Source organism: Macrotis lagotis, chromosome 4 (genome assembly GCF_037893015.1).
Source record: "Macrotis lagotis isolate mMagLag1 chromosome 4, bilby.v1.9.chrom.fasta, whole genome shotgun sequence".
NCBI classification, from domain to species: domain Eukaryota; kingdom Metazoa; phylum Chordata; class Mammalia; order Peramelemorphia; family Peramelidae; genus Macrotis; species Macrotis lagotis.
In genome coordinates, this window is record NC_133661.1 from 36,742,098 (window position 1) to 36,763,246 (window position 21,149).

Consider the following 21,149-nt stretch of genomic DNA (forward strand, 5'->3'; position numbering starts at 1 on the left):
TGGAATCCTTGCACTGGTTTAGCTCTTTCCCTTGGCACACCCATTTCTTTTTCCTCTTACTTCTATTCCTTCATCCCTGGGTTGGACCACAGGAGATGGGTTGGAGGGTTTAAGAGACAGAGAAGAGGGAGAAAGAAGGAACCAGGGAATGGAACCTACAGTTCACTGGTCTTGTCTCTGCCTGAGCTACAAGCTGGGTTAACCCAGTGCTAAAGAAATGTCTGTGGAGTTGGCAGTCAGCAAGGCCAAGGTTGGATAGACCAACAAGGGGTGTCAAGGTTTGGAGAGAAGGGAAGGAAACTGCCACTACCACCATAACCATGACCTTTGCATTCATTAGAAATCATATCCCTGGGTGAAGTTTCCTCATTTGGGAGGAGTGGGCATGAAATTTAACTCCTACTATCTGTCTTTATAGTCTTAAGTGTTCCTCAGGTTGACTGAGTTGACTGGTCATTCCATCAGGCCTAATATCCATCCACCAAACCTCTTCTAACACTCATCATATACAGCCTAGGAGAGTCAGCCTACCTATCACCCCAAGCATTGAACTCTCTGGAAGCAACAGGCAGGGCTAGTCCCTAGGTGACATAATCTCCTGGTCTCAGGATACTGGAGATGCTCTGGCACTCCTGGAGATTCCATTTTCTCCCCATCACAACCAAAGACAACTTTCCCCACTTTCTCCACATCTCCTCTGTTGATTCTCATGGCCCGTGGACACTTGGTATAACCTCATTGCTCTACAAACCATACTGAAAAGGGCTTGCTGAGAGGCAGGGGAGGGAGGGGAGTCTCAAACTATACTATCTCTCTCCTTCATGGTCCTTTTCTATTCAGAAGTCACTGAAGACCTGATGAAGCCTTGATGGGTTCCCAGAGGCATATATATATACATATATATATATATATATACATATGTATATATATATATATATATATATATATATAATAGAAACATGATAGGGGTAATGGGGGTAGGAAGAGTCTTTTCTTTTGGTTTTTTTTTGTCTGATAGTTTTAGCCCCTAGATTCATTTCTAAATGTTGTTTGACAATGACTGTATCTCTTTAGAGTAAAAGTTGAAGTGGACTGGAGAAGAATATCAAAGTGTAGAGATTCTTTTTTCCTGAGTACTAATTCTCTTTGAACTGCTATCAAATTCAAGGCAAACCTATGAGTTGATTGAATTGGACAGGCTAAAGTCTGTGGAACTGGACCCCTATGCATGGATGGACTCAGCCAGACTTTTCACCCTCTTCCAAGTCTCAATATTTCATCCCTTATGGAATACAGGTACAGCATAACCAGGGCATGGTTTGATTTATTTAAAATTCTTTTTATTTCAGAAGAAGCATGCTGCTATATACAGAAAGGGGAGAAACTGTGGAGCTGGCCAAGCAAGCATGTTACAAAGAAAGGAGCACATTTGTTGGAGACTTGAAATGCCCATGTCTGAGACTTAACCACTCATGTGTTTGAGATATACAATATGGCATAGGAACCCCCAGGACTAAAGAGCTCTGTCTGGACTAACCTCTTGATTATTCAACTTTCACAAATGAAAGCATCATCTCATCCCTATCTTCTCTGCTTCCCTGAGCATTTGGGATCCAGTGTAAGCTCCTTGGGCTCACTGGGGGTTGGCAAGGGACTCAGAACCTGGACCACTAGTTCTGAACCATTGGTTCTCACTGAGGGAAACACTCAACATGCATAGCTGCTAAGTCCACTGGACTCAGCTGAATATGGGGAAGCTGGCCTTTCTCACAAGCCAAGTCTTTTTTTTAAGGTTTTTGTAAGGCAGTGGGGTCAAGTGGCTTGCCCAAGGCCAGCTAGGTAATTATTAAGTGTCTGAGGCCAAATTTGAACTCAAGTACTTCTGACTCCAGCACCAGTGCCCTATCCACTGCACCACCTAGCTGCCCCACAAGCCAAGTTTTTTAAAAGAAATGAGCACAAATTGTATTTCATTCATTTTCCCTGCCTTGTGCATTAAAGTAACAAATCTACGTTTCCCACCCATCTGAAGGCTAAGGCTACATTTAAGTGAAGATCAAATAACACCAACACTGTGTTCAAGCAGAAGTATTTGCAAGGGGGCAGGAAATAAAGTTGATTTTACTGAAGAGGACATAAGATGGGCACTATATCCTCAGGGAGAAGGACTAGAATTTTGCTCCTTAGTAATAATATAATGTCTCCAACATTGGTTGCTGACTACAGCAGTTAAGTCATTAGCATCCCAACAGGTCTCTTTGAATGCTATACTCATCTTTTTTTTTTAATTAGGGAGGGGGGGAGAGGAGGAAAGGGTAATTCCAAGTAGATTTTTGTTTGTTTGTTCATTTTTTAGCTTTTCACATTAAGTAATTGGGCTGAGAGGCCATGGTGCCACTTGCGTAATTTGGCAAAACGTGGGCTGTTACGTTCCGTTTCAAACCTTTCCCTGTGGCATAGAGAAAGAGAGAGAAAGAGGGACAGGGAAGGAAGGAGAAAAGAGAGAGAGAAAGACAGAAAGAAATAGAGAAATGAAGAGAGAGAGAGAGAGAGAGAGAGAGAGAGAGAGAGAGAGAGAGAGAGAGAGAGAGAGAAAGAGAGGAGAGAGGGGTTAGGGAACATGTATGTCCACCACTACCCTGCCACATAACTAGGGTGAGGGCAATTTATTTTAAATTGATTTTAAAAAACATGGATTTCCAGTTCTGAGGTCCCCAAAGGCCCTGGGTTTCTTGTGTCTAGGAAAGGAGAGACTGCTAAGTAACCAGGAGCCTATGAGATGGCTAATACCTCGGTTATGAATATTAGGGCAAGTATATCTTAGAGCCATATGCCTCCCTCTCTCCCCTCCCCCAGGAGCATGCCTGGAACTTATGACCCTGCCTTGAAGACCTTGGAAAACCATTGAGGTCTGCACTAAACTGGTATTCCTATGATTATCAGACTCATTTCATAGTAAACCTGAGTCCCATGATTGAAAATTGGATTGACTAGGGAATGGGGGTGAAGGAGAATGGGAGTGAGCAGAAGTTGGGAGAGAGAGCAAGACATATGCTATTCAAGTCCATGAGCTCACTGTGTTTGGAGGGGTCTGGGAAGCTTGTACTCATCCATAATCTTAGCCTAGACTAGTTTCTCAAGTCCTCAAGGGCACAACTTGTGTAAGGCATATTTCTGAGGTTTGGGTCTTGCCCTGACAAAGTTGGACGGATCTCAAGGTTTTCAGGACCATTAAAAATGTGGTCCTAGCACTGGGTGTAAAGCTACCATTTATATTTCTCTTCTCCAATTAAATAGCCTACCCTGGAAAATGCCCTAGCAAAAAGTTCTAACTCAGGTAGACTTCTCAAAGTCCCTGAAGCTGAAATCTGCTACTGTTGCTAGAGGATATCTAGTCTGACCCTCTCTCCTCTGGGCAGCTCCCATTCCACCACCCGGCCCCATAACTAGGGTTCCCAGAACTGCCCAGGCCAGCTAGCCAGGTTTGCTGCCCCCTTCAGATCTCACTCAGCACCAGGGAAGGCACATGCTAAAGAAGGTTAGGAAAGAATTAAGTAGGACTCAACTCAGAGGGTCAGAAGTTTAAGATTTGTGAGAATAAAAAGAGAGAAATAGGGAGGAAGGGAGGAGAAAAACAGCAGGATGATCTATCTGGAATTTTGGATCTGGTAGAGACCATGGAGATCATTTCTACCAATCAGATGACTCATCTGGAATTTTGGATCTGGTAGAGACCATGGAGATCATTTCTACCAGCCAGATGACTCATCTGGAATTTTAGATCTGGTAGGAACCATGGAGATCATTTCTACCAGTCAGATGACCCAGCTGGAATTTTAGATCTGGTAGGAACCATGGAGATTATTTCTATCAGTCAGAGGACGCATGTGGAACTTTGGATCTGGTAGGAACCATGGAGATTATTTCTACTAGCCAGATGATCCATTTGAAATTTTAGATCTGGTAGGGACCATATAGATAATTTCTACCAGCAGATTACCAATCTGGTATTTTAGATCTGGTAGGGACCATGGAGATCATTTCTACCAGCTTCCTTATTTTCCAAAAGAGAAGACCAAGATCCAGCAATGAGAAATGACTTGCTCAGAACTACATAGTTAGCTAGTGCAGGACCAAGACTCAAACCCTATCCTCCCTAAGCCAACACCTTTCCCCCTACAACTCATTGGCTTTCCAACAGAAAAAGACAGAAGAGAGGAGGGAAGGAGAATGAGATTTCCTTTTACGAGTTTTACATGGCCCCCTTAAGGAGCACCAAGGGACTAGATATGCTGACCATTAACAGGATTATACCTTAGTCCCTCTCCAACTGGCAGCAGGAATATCAGCAAGTGTAGGAAAAGGGGTCAGAAAACAATCTAGGTTGTTTTTTAAAACATGTCACTGGATATAAAAGATCTATTTGCCCCAGCAAAAAAGACATGTTTCTTCTTTGGTACCACAAAATTTAGTGCTATAAGGAACCTTAAAGCTCACCAAGTGACAATAATTTAGAGCTTTGAGGTGCCTTCAAATATAGTCTAATTTTGGAAGTGAGGCCCAAAGATGTTAAGTTACTCATCTAAGGTCACACTGGTGGCAAGAAGCAGAGTCAGGATTCAAATCCAGGTCAGAGGAGTCTAGATCTAGAGACCTTCTAGTCTAACCCCCCTCATTTTACAATCGAGAAAACTGAGGTCCAGGGAGCACTTAAACAAAAAGGAATAAATAGCAGAGCCAAGACTCAGACCAGATCTCCAGACTTAGAGAGAACATTCTTTCCATCACTTGGAATGATCTCATCCACTGAATGAAGCCTTGGGCCTTATAGCTTGACCCAAATGTCCCATTCTTCCATTACCAACCAATAGGGGGATATTTAGGGGATGTAAATGACCTTTCAGGGTACAAGGAGGGGCCAAGTCCTTCCTCTATTCTAGAATAACATACAGAATAAAGGGGTTGGAGCAGATCAAAGAGATAACACAGACTGTCTGCATGGGATCCAAAACATTTCTGAGTGTGGCCCAAGCCAGATTAACGTGTTGATTCTAGTGTGTTGATATAGTAATAGAAAAAAAGAAATATATAAACATGCATGGTTTTCTAAGTCAGTATTTGACCTGCAAGGATCATTATGCATGGTTTAATAGTCCTTTTTATTAAGGTCTGAGGACCTCAATTAACTTAGAGGAGAGCCTAGTGTCCCCCAGCTGACCAGTCATCCAAATCCTGGGTACTAATGAAAAGCATGGCTCTCTTTCTATTCAAGACAGACATGAGCTGTCTCTCAGATACAGGCGCCATCTTTACTGGGGTTCATTGAGTGGCTGGTACAGTGGGTACTGAAAGGGTTCGGCAATATTCAGAAAGAAAATAACTCCCAACACCAAAGATTCTTGTCTAAAGTAAGGAGGACCTCAGAATTGTGAAAATCCAGGTTCAAGAGAAATCTGCCTAAGTAATTTACCAATGTAAGCCAGCTAGTCAAAGCCTAACACAGGAGAACATAGGGTCCTAGATCCTGAACATTTACTCCTATCTTCCCATTTTACAGAAGACAAAACTAAGGACTCAAGAGGAAAAAATGACTTGCCAAAACAATGTGGTATAAAAATAAATCTAGGCACACTTAAAGGGAGGCAAATAATCACACCTTTGGTTGGGCAAGTCAATGAAGCAGGTAGACAAGATATCTTTCCAAGGTTCCTCCCTCTCAGATCTAAATCTTTGAACCTCAAATCTCTCTTCTGAATCCTCAAAGAAGAACCAATTTCTGCTAGAAGTAGGGGAGGTCTGTGAAGGTGTTAGACTCTCTTGACTTCCGTGCTGATGTTCATCATCAGAGTTTTGCCCAGATGACTTGGAGCATTGACTGAAACATCCTCTTTTCTGAGCCATTCTAGTGAGGGGGCTAGTTGCAAATGTGTGGCTCCCCTATCACAAGCCCAACATTGGTCTTAGGAGATACATCCATCTATGGACTTTGTCTAGAGTCTTGAAGGCCACCTTGCTCAGGTAGCTTGCTAACCACAAAGCTCCCTCTTAGGAGTGACCTTCCTGCTTTAATATTCACCAATAGGAGCTGAATGGCTCTCAGAGACTTTGAAGAAGTAAAAATATAATCTTAGACATAGACTCTGTTTTGCTCAAATCAACTAGATTTAGAATTGTCTACCCCCATATTTGTTACCTCAAATATTGTCAAGGCTCTGCTGGGTATGGTCACCATGGTAGAGAAAGAGGATGGAATAGCCTTGAGTTCTGAGAGATTTTGTGTGAGAGTGTGTGTGTGTGTGTGTGTGTGTGTGTGTGTGTGTGTGTGTGCATATGTAGAGAGAGGGGGAGATGGGAGAGATAGAAAGCATTTCAAGACTTTAGTATGAAAGTAAATAAGTTAGAAAGGTGTCTTCTGAGTGAGCTGGTTTTAAAGGAGCTGCCGTGATTGGTGGAACATTAGGAGGTGAGTATCAGGAATGAGAAGATCACAGAACCTGCTTCCAGGTGCCTACCTTGATCTCCTCAGGGCCTCTTCATCAGGATCTTGCACTATGAGAGGGAAAATCACTGTTAGAAAAGCAACCACTGGGAACAAAATTGGAATGAATTTGGAAAGTTGAAAATCCTAATCTCTGAATCAAAATGAATCCTACCCAGCCTGCCATGGGCTCTTTCTGACCTGGACAGATGTCGTTAGGCTCACAGGATGCTGGAGAAGGAGGTTAAGAGGCCCTGTAACTTATTTAATCACCTCCAACCAGTCAACTACAGGTGAGCATAAACCCAACCAGCATGGTACAGCAGACTCACGAGGCCTAGGTAGTCATCTCTGCTTTGCTATTATCTAGTTGTATCACTCTCTGCCAGTAAATCTCCTAATTCAGGACTCAGTTTCCTCTAATAATAATGGCTAGCATATATTTAGCCTTTTATGGTTTGCAATGCTTTATAGCATTTCACATATATGTATGTGTGTGTGAATGTATGCGTATGTATATATATATATATATGTATGCATGCATGAAAGTATTTATATATCCTTGCAATAAGCTGTAAGGCAGGTACCATTATTATCTTTATTGTATATTTGAGGAAACTGAGGCTAAGTCACTTGTTGAGGTCACATACCTAATAAATGGTAGAAGGAGGATCTGGACTGAGGACTTCCTGACTTTGAGTCCAGAACTCTATCCACTGTGTCTATATAAACTGAAGGAACTGAATTAGGTGCTCTCTAAGGTTCCATCTAGCTCTATCACTGGAGGACAAGGAAGGGAATGAGCATCTATTATGTACCTACTGTATTTGACTCTATGCTAAATTCCTTCAAATATGATTGCATTTGATCTAGTGTAGTTTACCAAATATTATCCCATTTTCTTTATGTATAAAATGGGTTAATGTCCCTCAAGACTGAGCACTGAGGAAACAACTGATTACAAGGTGTCAAAAAGCTCATCGTGTTAGTTGCAAGGGAAAAGATGATTAATTAATTAAAGTATGCCAGAGTATCCAGGGATGGAATTAGAGAGAAGGCGAATGCTTTCAACACTTAACTTGAAGGCAGAAACAGAACTCTGACCTAGTGTCAGTCCAGTTGGTCATGGCTCGGACATAATAATCATGGCCAAGAGAAGAAATGACAAGCACAAGCTTGATTTGTTTGTGTCAAATGAAGAGAATCTAAAACTGTAACTGAGCAGGGATTTTCCTTAGAGCAACTCGGCATGAGAACAAGTCCCTTCTTGCTTTGTCACACTGGTGAGGCCAGGTGAAGAGCCTAGAAGGCTGCCTACCTTCTCCAACTAACTTTCCTAATTACGCTCTAGAAGGAGAACAAGCTGGTAACAACGGGCCTGGGCCAGTCAGTATTTGCAAGACTGCATTCTGAGCAGGGAGAATTGTTGGCCAGCAGTTCAGCATGGTAACAATGCCTTTCAGTGCCAAACTCCAGGTACCCACTCCCATTTTTGTGCAGTGGAAAGAGTGATGGACCTCGAATCCAAGTCTGTAGGTTCAAATAACACCATTATTACTCATTTCCTGTGTGATCATCAGCAAGTTAGTAAACCTCTCTGACCTTGGTTACCTTTTATGCAAAATGAAGGAACTAGCTGATGTCTAAAAGCCCTCTTGATTCACCATTTCAGACATGATACTTACTGAATTCGGTGCCAGTCATCTGCGCCAGGATTCGGAAGGAGCGGGACTGCAGGTTAGAGGAGCGGCGAGCCCACTCGTCCATTTCATCTTCAGGCTTGTTCTGGTTTTTAATCACAGCCTGATACACAGGGGAAGCACTGTCTACTGCAAGATCTTTAACTGGGATGTTACTGCAATGCAGAAAGAGGGCGTTGGAAAAGGGCTCCAACTTAGGGGACTGGGGGGAGCAGTTGGACCTTTGTCCAACATGTGACCCTGGTCCCCCCCTTCACTTTTTTTATGAAAAGGAAGAAAGAAATCCACCCCCCCCCCCAAATGCAAGTGGGGAAAAATGGATTATTTTGTGAAGAAGATTTACAAAGTGATTGACGTGTAGGGAGAAGATAGCATTCTGGAAGGTTCTGTCTGGGTCATTGGTGCTCAGTCCTGCTCACCATTTATAGTTTTTTTTCTCCCATTCACCCATCGTAGGGCGCCTAAAATAAAGGATTCTCGGTCCATGTGAGACCCATTGTGGTCAATAGCAGCTGATCAGACCCACCTAGAAAGCTAAAGAGCAACTGTGTACAGAGGAGAGAATGAGCAAACTGGGGTGTCGCTCAGCTCAGTCTTGGGAACAAGACCACTGGGAGACGAAAGAAAGCTATTCTCCACATCAGTTAGACCTCCCTTTCTTCCTTGGAAATCTCCTTGGAAGCCTTGATGCTGTGTCTTCCTTTATGAGAACAAACCATGCCAGAACACCCAAGCAGCTAGAATCTGGTTATTTCCTCCCTTCCCCCTTTACTCAGTAGCATTAAACATGATCAAAGGAAATGATTGTCCATCAGTGACAGGGTGACCTCACTTTCCTTTCAAAGGCAAGACATGTTTTTAAAGTCTTGCCTAATAAGGTCTGATGGTGACTTAAGTGGCTCTGCCTAATGTACTTCAAGAACAAGGCTAGAAAAATACAAGATATGGTTAGAACAAGAATCATGTTGATAAACTGGGTGCTCCTCTTTCTAATTGCTAGGGACTCTGAAATCTACCTAATGAGAGAAGCTTCTTATCCAGAGCTGAGAAAGCAATACAGTGAAAGTGCTCACTCCAGAGTTGAGGGACATGGTTCAAGTCCTGTCTCTGATATTTACTATCTGAGTGACTGTGGGCAAATTGCTTAATCTCCCCGAGCTTCAATTTCCCAAACTATAAAATGAGGGAGTTATATGAAATGGTTTTTGAGGTTCCATTCTTCTCTCAATCTATGGGTTTGTGATTGTCAGTGTTCCCTACTCTCTCTCTCTTGGGCAGTGATATTCTAAGGCTCATTGGAGGATGGGATCATAATGAGGCTTGGTGACATATCTTTTGGACTGAATTGGGCCTGGTTGGAATCTGACCAGTCTGCTGACTTCTCAGGATTAGAGTGTTTTGAAAATTCCTCATGTGTCATGATCTGGGTAGGGCCAGAAACTTAGAAGTAGCTCGACACTTGTGGATTGCCAATCTGTGTTTAAGCCAAAGATTCTAGGTTTGACTCTCTGTCATCTCTTGGGTGTGTATGACTAACCCTGAGCAGTTGGTCCTACTTGACTGAGTTTGAAAGAAGTATGGCACCAATGGCCATTGAGAGAACCAGATCAGAGAGTGAAGGTCTACCATATTGGAAAAAGAGCCGAGTCCTTTGAATTCACAACACTGTCAATGCCTACTCAACAAAGAGCCAGGACCAGATTCTGGTGTGGACATTACACCTCTAGAAGTTCCTCAGGCTGAATTGTCAAAGAGTAGGTTTCTTCACTTTGATAGAGTAGCTGGGTTTTACAAGGCCCCTTCCTCATTACCAGAGTTTCCCCATGAGATTTGGCTTTTGAGATGGGTCTCCTGGAAGTGGGCCTATGCTCAGAAGATCAGTAGCTACAATATCCAAATGAGGAAAGGAAAGCTCAACCCCAAACTGGTATATGTCTGCCTTGCTCTGGATTTTTTTCTAAATTTCCTGCTGGCATCTGAACATGTCTCATTCCTGTTGACCCTAAGTGTGACTGGTATAAAATGATCCTTGTTATGCTTGGACCAGTTGGATGCCAAACAAAGAAGAAACTAAAGCAGATTCTGTCCAACATGAGGGAAGATCTTGGGGCCTTGACTCACCCTAGTAGGGACTGATGGCAGATGGTCCTGACTGGACTCAAATACCACATAGTACGGCAGGTGTGGTGCTGTTCCTATCAGGGTCAGGAAACCTTGTCTCTAGACTCATAATCAAAGAGATATGTCTTTTTGTACCTTTTCAAGGTTACTTAGAACGGTACAACATGGCCCTCACTCTGCTGGTCTTAGTTTCTTCTCATCTTTCAAGGTTTAGTTTTTACTCGTTAGGTTTTTACAGTCAAATTTTTGCTTAAAGGTTAAATAAATAGGATACTGAAAATTCCAGGGCCTGAAAAATGAGCCCCTTCCCCCCCTATTCATTCAAAGACTCTGGAAGAACCCTGATGGCCCTTGATCACACTGGGCTCAAGGCATTAACTGAATCTTTGGTTGAGAAAAGTAGGGGAGCTGAAATTTTCAGCTAAATCAATGCTAATCCACACCATTTGTGTTGGAAGGATTCAGACCACACCAGGGAGTCAGAGGAGGTCTGTGGTATTGCAAGAGAGCAAGTTGAAAGAAGAATATTGGGAAATGTCCAACACTGAGCTTCTTAGATATATTTCAGATTATTGCAGTTTGGGAAAATAATTTGGACAGATCAACCACTGAGCCCTATACAACACCCATGCCTGCCTTGGGTTCAACTTCAATTCCATTTGCTCAATCTTCAGTCCTCAGAGACCTCTCACTAAACTTCCAGACACATCTCAACAAAAGGTTTCCAAAGCCACAGGCTAATATCAATTCTGATTGCTTGGGAACATCAGGGTCTTGTTACTACAAGTGTTTTTGATGCTAAACAGTGGCCAGGAAATTGCTCTTTGAATCTTCCCTCCCTCCATGTCCTCCTGGATGATTTCCTACCCATCAACTGAAGTGGAATTCAACCATCACCTTCTTCATGGAGTCTGACCAAAGCCTCTCTCTGATCCCAACTGGTAAAAGACTTTTTGCCTCCATCAAATATTTCTGATGCACTCACCACAGATTATGATGAATTTAGGTTTTATGTGTATTTATTGCATGGAAGCTACCACACAGAATAGATGCCTCGTAAATGTTAAACTGAGTGGAATATGTGTGATCTTGGGCAAGGTATCACTCTTGGGGTCTGAGTCTCTCTCTGCAAAATGAAAAAGGCTGTATTTGATAATGGCTAAGGGTTTCTCCCAGTTGGTGAGCCTTACTAAATTCTTATAGATGGCAGTCTATTGAGTTTTTCCTTCTGTTGACTTCACCATACTCACTCCTTTCTCATAGAGAAAGATAGTGGCCTAGTCTAAATAGGCAAGAACCTCTAATGATACTTCCTTCCATTTAAAGACTACAACAAACTCAAAGAAAACAACATACTCCATTGCATCAGTATGTCCCCTCACAAGATAAGGATCTGTTCCCATTCTATTAGGGGAAACTTCCCTTATACAAGTCTGGCAACTGTTGAACCCCATTAAGGGATAACCCTTGGAGGAAACCCAGACTGTGACCTTCAACTGTACTGTGTCTATGGAGATATAAATTCACACAATACTGTCAGTAGGCAAAGTCAGCTAGACTCCATTATGAAAGCTACAATGCCGATTTCCTGGAGCTGTGAGTCAGGGAGCAGGCGGCGGGACACAATTACCTTGGGGACTTATTTGATGCCTGAGGCCTTGACTTGTATTTGTCACGGAACACACCAGACCAAATCCACACATGGTTACCCAATCACCCCAAAGGAACAGGCAGGCAGGCAGGCAGGCAGACAAAGAGACAGACAGGGAGGGAGAAAGATGCATCTACTTACACAAGTGGTGATTCTCTGCCAGGTGGAAGATGAAAACCCAGCATTGAGGGAATGGTTTCCATCAATAAACAGAGGGGGTGTGGAGCACACAACAGGGCAAGGTTAGTATCAGAAATAAGTTACAAGAGGAAGAATTGAATAAAGAAAGGAGAGAAAAAAGAAAAAAACATCAATGGGGGGAAAAAAACCCAAGTTAATCAACACCAGCTATCCGAAATAAGCGTAGTAGGCTCAGGTCACTGGAGGCAGCATCATGGTTTAGATGTCAAGGGATCTAGATTCAAGTCCTGGGTTCTGAAACTCACCAGCCACACATTTTATGTCTTAATATTTTTTTGCAAAAGGTAGCATATTACAGAAAACAATCCCTCCGATGTGTTACCCAAGAAAATGACAACCTCTCAAAACCTCAGTTTCAAATCCATAAAATGAGGATAATGATAAAATCTAAAGTATCTACCTTGTAGGGCTGCTGAACATGAAAAATGCTTTGCAAACTTTAAAACGTCATAGAAAACAGCATTTTATTACATCACTTTGATCTTGTTAGGGTTTTATTTCCTCATTTCTAAAATGAGATCCCATCATCTTGCAAGAATGGGAGAGAAACTCTTTGCAAACTTTAATGTATTCTATAAGTGTGAGTTGCTTGCTACTATGTGTCTTTACCTCTCAGCCTCAGGTTCCTTATCTGTAAAATGGGACAGTACCTACCTCACAAAATTGAGAGTCCAATAAGGCAATGGATGAAAATCATCTTGTAAATCTGTAAAGTCTCCTATGAATGCCTGTTCTTATTGGGAGCAGAATATTAGTTCTAGAAGGATGACGTTGAAAGGAAGGCATGAGGCGTTTTTGTTTCCCCATATGAACAGCTCCCCCCCAACAAGAAGTCTTTAACATCACCACTAAACATAGTATCTGACACACAGTACACACTTAATAGTTGCTTATTGACTTGTCTTTGCCAAGACTTCTACCATTTTTCTATGACTCTAAGACTTTGGGGTCCCCTGAAGCTGAGAAAGGAAAAAAAAGGTTTGATGGAAGAAGTGAGTTGTGAGCTCCCATTCATGTTTTCATAGAGATGAAGCAAGTTCAAAGGTCAAGCCTTGTATTCTGAGGGATATGGAAAGGGGGAAAGGCCCAGGGATAGGGACCAGTGTTTCAGTCCTGGTCTGGCCCTTGACATCTGTGTAACCGTGGACCAGTTATTTCATCTCTCTCTCTCTGCCTCAGTGTCCCATGCTGTGAAATAAGTTGGCGGTTGGATTGGATGACTTTTCAATTCTAAATCAATGAGTCTGTGATTCCCTCAATTTTGACTCAAGCTTTCAGTTATAGAAGTTAAAACTTTTCAAAGCTATGGAATATTTTTTCTACTCCACTTCCCTCAAACATGTGCAGAACAACTTTCTCTCTCTCTCTCTCTCTCTCTCTCTCTCTCTCTCTCTCTCTCTCTCTCTCACACACACACACACACACACACACACACACACACACACACATGCTGGTGAAACATAAAGTATTCTGGATAATGGTGGTGGAGAGCGGGGAAGAGAAATGAGGAAATGGTTTGGGTTTTGACCCCCTCTGCTGTTTTGCACTCCACATGTTTTTTGAGTTGAGAGATATGGAACCAACATTAAAATTTTTTCTTTCTTGATTTATAGGGATAATAAGGTATGCTACTATCCAGTATAGGATAAACTGTCCCCAAGTGAAAAATTGTCCAATATTGAAAATTTACATGCTAATCAACTTTTGGATGGTTGAATGGAAAATCAATCCAAGAATGCAGGGAGTTCATTCTCAGGGTCCCTTGAAAATGGCACTAGGCAATGATATTATCCTGTTCTATAATTTCTTCTTTGTTGTACCACCAATAGTTAGCCCACTAGCCTACTGGTATTGAGCCTGCTCTTCAAAACAATTTCTTTAATTGCCACTTGGGGTGACCAGTATATGCACAAAAAAGGAATTCTCTCACAATTTCAATCTCAGTGGAAAACCCCTGACCTGTTACTCTATTTTCAGAGTTGCCTCCTGGCTCTTGATATTATCCCAAAGAGACAGAGAACTGAAGCAGTAGGTTGCTTTCCATCTCAAATGTGTAAAAAAAAAAATCCGAGTAAATAAGAGAAAAGGAGAAGAGGGAGAAAATTGTACTTAGGCATTGCCAAAATCCCACAGAGAATGGAGAGCTCTCAATGAAGTCTCTGATATAGTTTAGCTCTGGCTCTAGGAGCTTGTCCTTCTTTCCATTCCCACCCACTCCTCCAAATTAAAAATTTGCTTAAAGAAAGTATTCTGAGGTTCAAGAGAATATTTGGGATCAACATCCAGTCTTGCCTCTTAGGAGACTGGCGTTGAAACTAATGAAGTTGTGAGCTACTTTGGGGATGCTTCAAACATATCCCCTTGCCCTGTTAGCAAATGGTTTCTCTTTTGCTTTCTAGGACAGTCTTCCCTGGAGTTTTTCAACAACCCAGCTAGAGAAAACCCAAGAACCATGAAAAGTTGTGAATGATCCAACGGTCCAGTAACCCTATGGGATTCCCAGGAAGGCTTCCTGTTAAGCTTTTCTCTCCTTCTCTCATTCTGTCCACTGACACATATTATTAAGACATTCAGAGAAAGGACAGATTTGTTCTAGATGATCCTGGGACCCAATGAGAGGAAGGCAGAACCAGAAAGTCCTTTAAGGAAATTTGGAAATTCTCTGCCCCCCAGCCTACTTCAAAGTCCACAGATACTAAAGGGAACCAACATTAAAAAGTCAGATAGACCACTTAAATTGAAGACAAAGGAGGAGGAGACTCAAGGCCAAGAATATTACCAGGTAACTCTGAGACATATTAATTATTCTTGTCCTGATGGCCATCCACAGGAGATACAAGCTCACCCTGACCAAATAATGCTTGGTAACTGGACAGGGAGGTAACTGAAGGGACCATCTGTCCAAAGATACTTTCATGAAATCAAACTGGTGATCACTGGCTCTGTATGAGGATGGCATTTGTGGCATGGATGAAGAAGTCAAGATAATATGTGCCTCAGTGGTATTTGGGCTTGCAACTGGTCATCTGGTAAGATCCCTTTAATCTGGTCTCTGTAGTTATCCTACACTTTAAAGGAAATTGTGATAACCCATTTCCATTCCTTCTTGTGTCCCCTTTGCAAGGCATTTCTCCTGGGGGTGACTTCTATAGTTCCCCCTGCCTTTACTACAAATAAGTACGACTTTAGTCAAATGACTTAACCTCCCTGGCCTCAGTTTCCTCATCTATAAAATAATACAAAGCCTCTGAGGGCCCTGCCAGTTCTGTGATCCTCCAGGGCTCTTCAGGCATAAGATCTTCTGAGACCCATTCCAGGTAAAGGTACAGTAGAAGGACCTTAGACCCATAAAGGGGAAGGTGCTTCCCCAGGCAGTGGGGGTCAGGATCTTACCCGGTGAAATCGCTGCCCTGAGCTTGGGCCTGGCCAGCGATGGCATCCATGATGGCATCCTGGGAGTACATGCTGATAGGAGTGTTGTACTGGGCATGGATGATGGTGGCCTTGCCCCCAAGCCCCTTCACCTCGATGGGTTTGTGGGTTGACAGGGCAGAGTCCTTCAGAGCATTAGGATTGAAGCGTTCCTGGTACTCAGCACTGGGGATAGGAGAAGGGAGGAGAGAACATGGGGGTAGGGAGTGATGAAGGGGTGGGAGAACAGGAGGTAAAGAAGGAAGGGAGGAGGAGATAAAAATGAGGAAGGGCGAAGTATCTAGCATTAGATAGAAAATCAAAGAAACGGTAATGAGCCAGCTGATGAGAGATATCTTTCAAAGTCAAAGGCACAAAACTAAGTGGTAATGGGTCAACTAACTAGGCTTGATCATGGAGAGGGGATCAGACTGGGGAAGGGAAGAAGGGAGAAACTGCCCATGTTGCTAGAATGATTCTTGCGGGCAAAGAGAAGGTATCTAAAGTGAATATATGTCCATGCCCTGTCATGGTGGCAGGAATATGGGAAGCATTTAGAAAATCATGTGAATTGAATTGAATTGGCTCTACCTTGGGGTTGGACTTGCCTAGGAAAAAGCTGTCTTGACTGCTTAGTTAGATTCCAGTGGAAGGAAACTTTGAATACCACCAACTCCCAAAGGCCTCCTAGAATGGACTGGACAGTCCCATAGAATAAACTGAGGAAAGCTACAGATGTTTGTAGGGTTTCTATGCCTATAGGGCTCTGCCAGATATCTCACTCTGCACAGACCAAGCAAAAGGGAGCAGTAGGACAAGGAAGAGAACAAGGACCACTCTTGTGGAGACAGACAGACAGAAGAGCGAGCAGACTCAATCCAATCCATGCCATCCAAGGCCCAGAAGCAAAGAGCATCCCTGCCATGTCCTGCATTGGAGAAATGGGGGGACTCCACTCTCCTCAGTGGCAAAGGCCCCAGTCTTCAATCCCTCAACATTCTTTGCCATCTGAGAGTTTCTTGAAGAGACAATAGTTCAGCCATGAACGTCAGGGGAGTTTGTTGTATTTCTCTTGTCTCCTTCTGGGGGTCCTTCTTGTTTCTCTGGCCAGGGACCCTCTGTGCAGACCAGAACAAAGCTCCTATCCATGTAGCAGGCAGCAAGCAGCTGAGTCTAGCCTCACTTTCCCAAAGGTCAGATTTCCCTCGGTTGTCCTCTACAGAAGACCCAGTGTGACCCCCCTGGTTTGTGGCCTAGGGATGAGCTATGTGCTCCTCAAGGGCGGCTTGAACCTGGAGCTTTTGCCCAGTAGCCCAGACCCTGATATTCAAAGGCTATGTGCCTGGGGATAGCCGACTTTGTGGGGGGAGACATGCCGTACAAAGTGGCCAAGATTCCATGGAAGGGCCAGGATTTCCGGAATGTGTGAACTGGTCTGACTTCTAGAAGCCAGAAGAAGGCAGAAGACCTGATTCTGAGAAGAAGAAATTTAGGTGAGGGGCTAAGGGAAGATGGAGTCCTTTTGGGGGAAGGGGAAAGGAATTCAACAAAGAGCCATAGATATGGTCAATGATATGGACAGCAGCCCCCTTGCAAAGCTAGCCAGGCAGGGCAGAAACATTGCAGGAAAAAGTCCCATGCGAGCCACCCTCCTAGTCCACCCAAAGCACAGTAACTCAGACTTTTCCTATCAAACATAGAAAAATTCACACATAGGTGTAAGTGTATATGGGGAGTGAATCAGAATATAAAAATGCATTTATGTCCATATATATGTGAATGCATTCATGCCCATTGTATGATATATTTAAATATATATGAATGCATATATGCCTATATATGTGTGATATATATGAAATCATATATACCCATATATAAAAAGAACATGATGTGTGTCTATGTATAAAGGGGAGTGAATGGGTATGTGTATATAAATATAAATAATATGAATATGAATATATGCATCAATGCATATATGCCAAATATAAAAAGTACATGGTATATGAATATGTATACATGAGAGTCTACTACTGCTTTACATGTCATGCATATACGCATGACTTTGTGTCTGGGTGAGCAACCCAACATGTATATATGCATGCATGGTATGATGAGTATACCTTGGCATGTTCACACACAGTCATACATGTTTCCAGGTGAGGACACCTGTGCTGGGTAGGCAGTCCACATGCGGCAAATACATCCTTCCCTAACGCACTTTTGTGCTCACACATACACAATTCCTATACAACACTGTCAGGGAGAGACATGCAAATATCACCACGATATGTCCACACGCTTTCCCATGCACAAGCCCCCCCTCCACACACGCTTCATTTCAATACTAACTTGGCAGGAGAGTTGCTTATAACCTGAAGAAAAGAACAGACAGAAGAAATAAGAGAAATCAGAGTGGGATCAAAGTCAGTTCCTGAATGATCACTACAACAGAGAGGGACAGTCCAGGAGGCCCAGGATGAATCTGAAGTCAGACCCAGAAGCAAAGTCTGATTCTGGATCCAGGCTTTATTCCTGAATGTTAGTGGAAATTTGGTCTCGGGCTGGAGACCCACTGTAACACATGACTTCTCCATCTTCAACCAGTCCTGCCCCCTCCTTAATTCTAGAGATGACCCCAGCACCCAGTTCAACGGGCAAAGAAGAATCAATGGCTCTGAGATGGGGTTTGGAGGTAGGGGACAGGTGGATAGCAGAGGTCTGAAACAACCCAGACCAGCTCTCATAGGTCTCCAGTGGCCCAGGCCCATGAGGTGAAAGGAAGGAATAACTGCTCGGTCCCTTTAATATCTGTCTAGATAGACCAACCCCATGGTGACCCCCATCCTCATCCCTGTCATATCTTTAGAAGGCCCTACCAGAGAAGTTCCAACCGGGATGTTTCCCCAACCTGAACTCCTAGAGAGGATCTCAGAGGAAATCACAGGAGCTAAAGACTCCAGAGAACCATAATAGTAATAACCACTCACAGTTCTATAGAATTTAGCTTACATCAAACTCTATGGATATTATCTCATTATGCATTCTTCTTTACAACAACCTGTGAGGCTGGTATGATAAATATGGCACCCATTTTATGGGTGAGGAGACTGAGTTTCAGAGAGCTTAAATGACTAGACCTTGGCCATAGAGCTGCTAAGAACTGGGATTTGAACCCAGATACAAAACCATAGCAATGACCAGAAGAATTAGACTTTTCCCCTAAGGTGCTAGCTGGTGGTGTTTAGAGGGTGTGGACAAGACTCACAGTCAGTTAGAAAGTAGAAACTGCTGAACCTAGCACCTACTTAGATAGAATAATGAGCTAAAATGGGAAGTTACCACACATCCTCTCCTGCATCCTCCTCCCTCCAGTCACTATTGTCTTTCCAAACAGAGATTGGGCTCACAGTTGGACAGGGCGAGTTCTACCCCCCACCCCCAACCTCACCAGCCTCACTCCTCAGACCTATTGGCTTCTAGGCAAATAAATGGGGTTGGCCACTAGCCAAGTAGGCTGCCAATGTCCCAAGAGCTGCCTCCCTGCCTCCCACTTCCTCTCCCCCCATGGTTTGAGACTTCAACCTGAGTCTACTCTTTAATCACCTGGAGGCCACATTAGTTCAAAATAAAAAAATCCCCCCAAGCTTCTTTTTGTCTCTCTCCCTCTCCTCTTTCTCTCTCTCTCCCTCTTCTCTCTCCCTCTTCTCTCTCTCTCTCTCTCTCTCTCTCTCTCTCTCTCTCTCTCTCTCTCTCTCTCTCTCCCTCTCCTCTCTCTCTCTCCCTCCTCTCTCCTCTCTCTCTCTCTCCCTCTCCTCTCTCTCTCCCCCTCTCCTCTCTCTCTCTCTCCCTCTCCTCTCCTCTCTCTCTCTCTCTCTCTCTCTCTCTCTCTCTCTCTCTCTCTCTCTCTCTCTCTCTCCCCCCTCTCCCTCTCTCTCTCTCTCTCCCTCTCCTCTCTCTCTCTCCTCCTCTCTCTCTCTCTCTCCCTCTCCTCCTCTCTCTCCTCCTCCTCTCTCTCTCTCTCTCCTGTCTCTCTCTCTCTCTCCCTCTCCCCTCTCCTCTCTCTCTCCTCTCTCTCTCCCCCCTCTCCTCTCTCTCTCTCTCTCTCTCTCTCTCTCTCTCTCTCTCTCTCTCTCTCTCTCTCCCTCTCCTCTCTCTCCCCCTCCCCTCTCCCTACTCTGGGTGAGTTCCTTTTCTCAAGACCCGGGAAGAATCTTCCCATATGGACAGGACAGAAAGTCTGAAGGACCATGAAATCACTTAGTCCTACCTTTTCACCCTACAGATATGAAAGTGGAGGCCTAAGGATATTGTGACTTCAGGACCGTACAGGTAACGAGCCATCATCCTCTGGCTTCAAATTCAGTATTCTTTGTACTCCTTAATGTCTTTAGATGGTTTTGAATGGGAGGGGGCTAACACAGGGTTCAATCTTAAAGGCGAAGAAGGGGTCTGGGGGTGGGGCTTATTAGACTTTTTCTGTCCAATCTCCAGGGATATTTCTTGAAATCTGGGCAGTGGGGACAATAGAGTAGGATATGGGGCAGGCGGGGGGGGGGGGGGGGGGGGGGGGGGGGCTAGGAGAGAAGGAGAGACAGAGAGAATGAGCCAGAAAGGCAGAGAGAGACACAGAGAGAGAGAGAGAGAGACAGAGAGAGACAGAGAGAGAGAAAGAGAGAAAGAGAGACAGAGAGACAGAGAGAGACAGAGAGAGACAGAGAGAGAGAAAGAGAGACAGAGACAGAGAGAGACAGAGAGAGAGAGACAGGGAGAGAGAGAGGTTTGGTTGAAGAGGGCAGCAGTCCTCAGTCAAAGCAGAGCTGGCACTGGATATCAGTAGAATAGCCCTTAGTCTAATGGTATAATCCAGAGAGGTTGTCTTAAAATACCTCCTTCATCTACATGTTACTGTTACTTAAATTAGAATCACAGAGTTAGGGAGGGGAGCGGGGTGGATAAGTCATCTAGTCCAAAGCCCTTCCAGAAGCTTCTGCAACACTCTCCACCTGCCCTCATCCAACTTTTGCTTGAGCTCTACTAGCAATGGGGAGCTCCCTCCCTCCCAAGATAGATCAGAGACCAGAATCTAGATGTGGGGCTGCAAGGCCACTGAGGCCTTTCATTTTATTGAGGAGATCAATGAGGCCCAGGGAACAAAGCATCAGAAGTGAAATTTGAGTCCAGAACCTGATTCCAAAACCAGAGCCCTTTCTTCTGCACCATACCTCCTATTTTACAAATGAGAAAGCTGAGGTCCCAAGAAGGGGATATGGGATTTCCCCATTAAACCAACACTCCCCTTCTTTGATTTATCCTTTCTTCTTCATTTCTGTCCTTTCTGTACTCCCCTTTTTCATGGCACAAACCTTCCTGGGAGAGCTAAGTCACTCTATCATCTCAAATCAATTAATTTAGCAGAAACTAAGAAGAATAGGGATCATGGAACTTGATCACCAGGGTGCTGTAATGAGAAGCAGTGCTGAGTCCTTGAACTCTTGGGTATGGGGGAGGGGCTCTTGATAAGGCTCGTCCTGCCCATCCATGGGCTAGGAATGTGGCTGCTAATCAAGGTCCCACCCAGTTTCCTAGG

At 43.8% G+C, this 21,149-nt stretch overlaps 1 protein-coding gene across 12 annotated transcripts in view; it reads right to left on the reverse strand.

Annotated features, from left to right (window-relative positions):
- The window catches only part of LDB3 (LIM domain binding 3), a 110,491-nt gene that overhangs the window by 37,205 nt on the left and 52,137 nt on the right, over nt 1-21,149 (reverse strand). For 5 of the 12 annotated variants that reach the window (XM_074232552.1, XM_074232550.1, XM_074232546.1 and 2 more), the window contains 2 exons: nt 8,164-8,333; nt 6,513-6,549 (listed from right to left, as the gene is read on the reverse strand). In XM_074232552.1, the coding sequence (XP_074088653.1) occupies nt 6,513-6,549; nt 8,164-8,333 (207 nt within the window). Of the gene's footprint in view, nt 1-978; nt 2,450-6,512; nt 6,550-8,163; nt 8,334-12,091; nt 12,107-15,544; nt 15,749-17,911; nt 17,935-21,149 lie in introns of those variants that run through there. The other 7 variants (XM_074232548.1, XM_074232555.1, XM_074232549.1 and 4 more) reach the window with 7 other exon arrangements.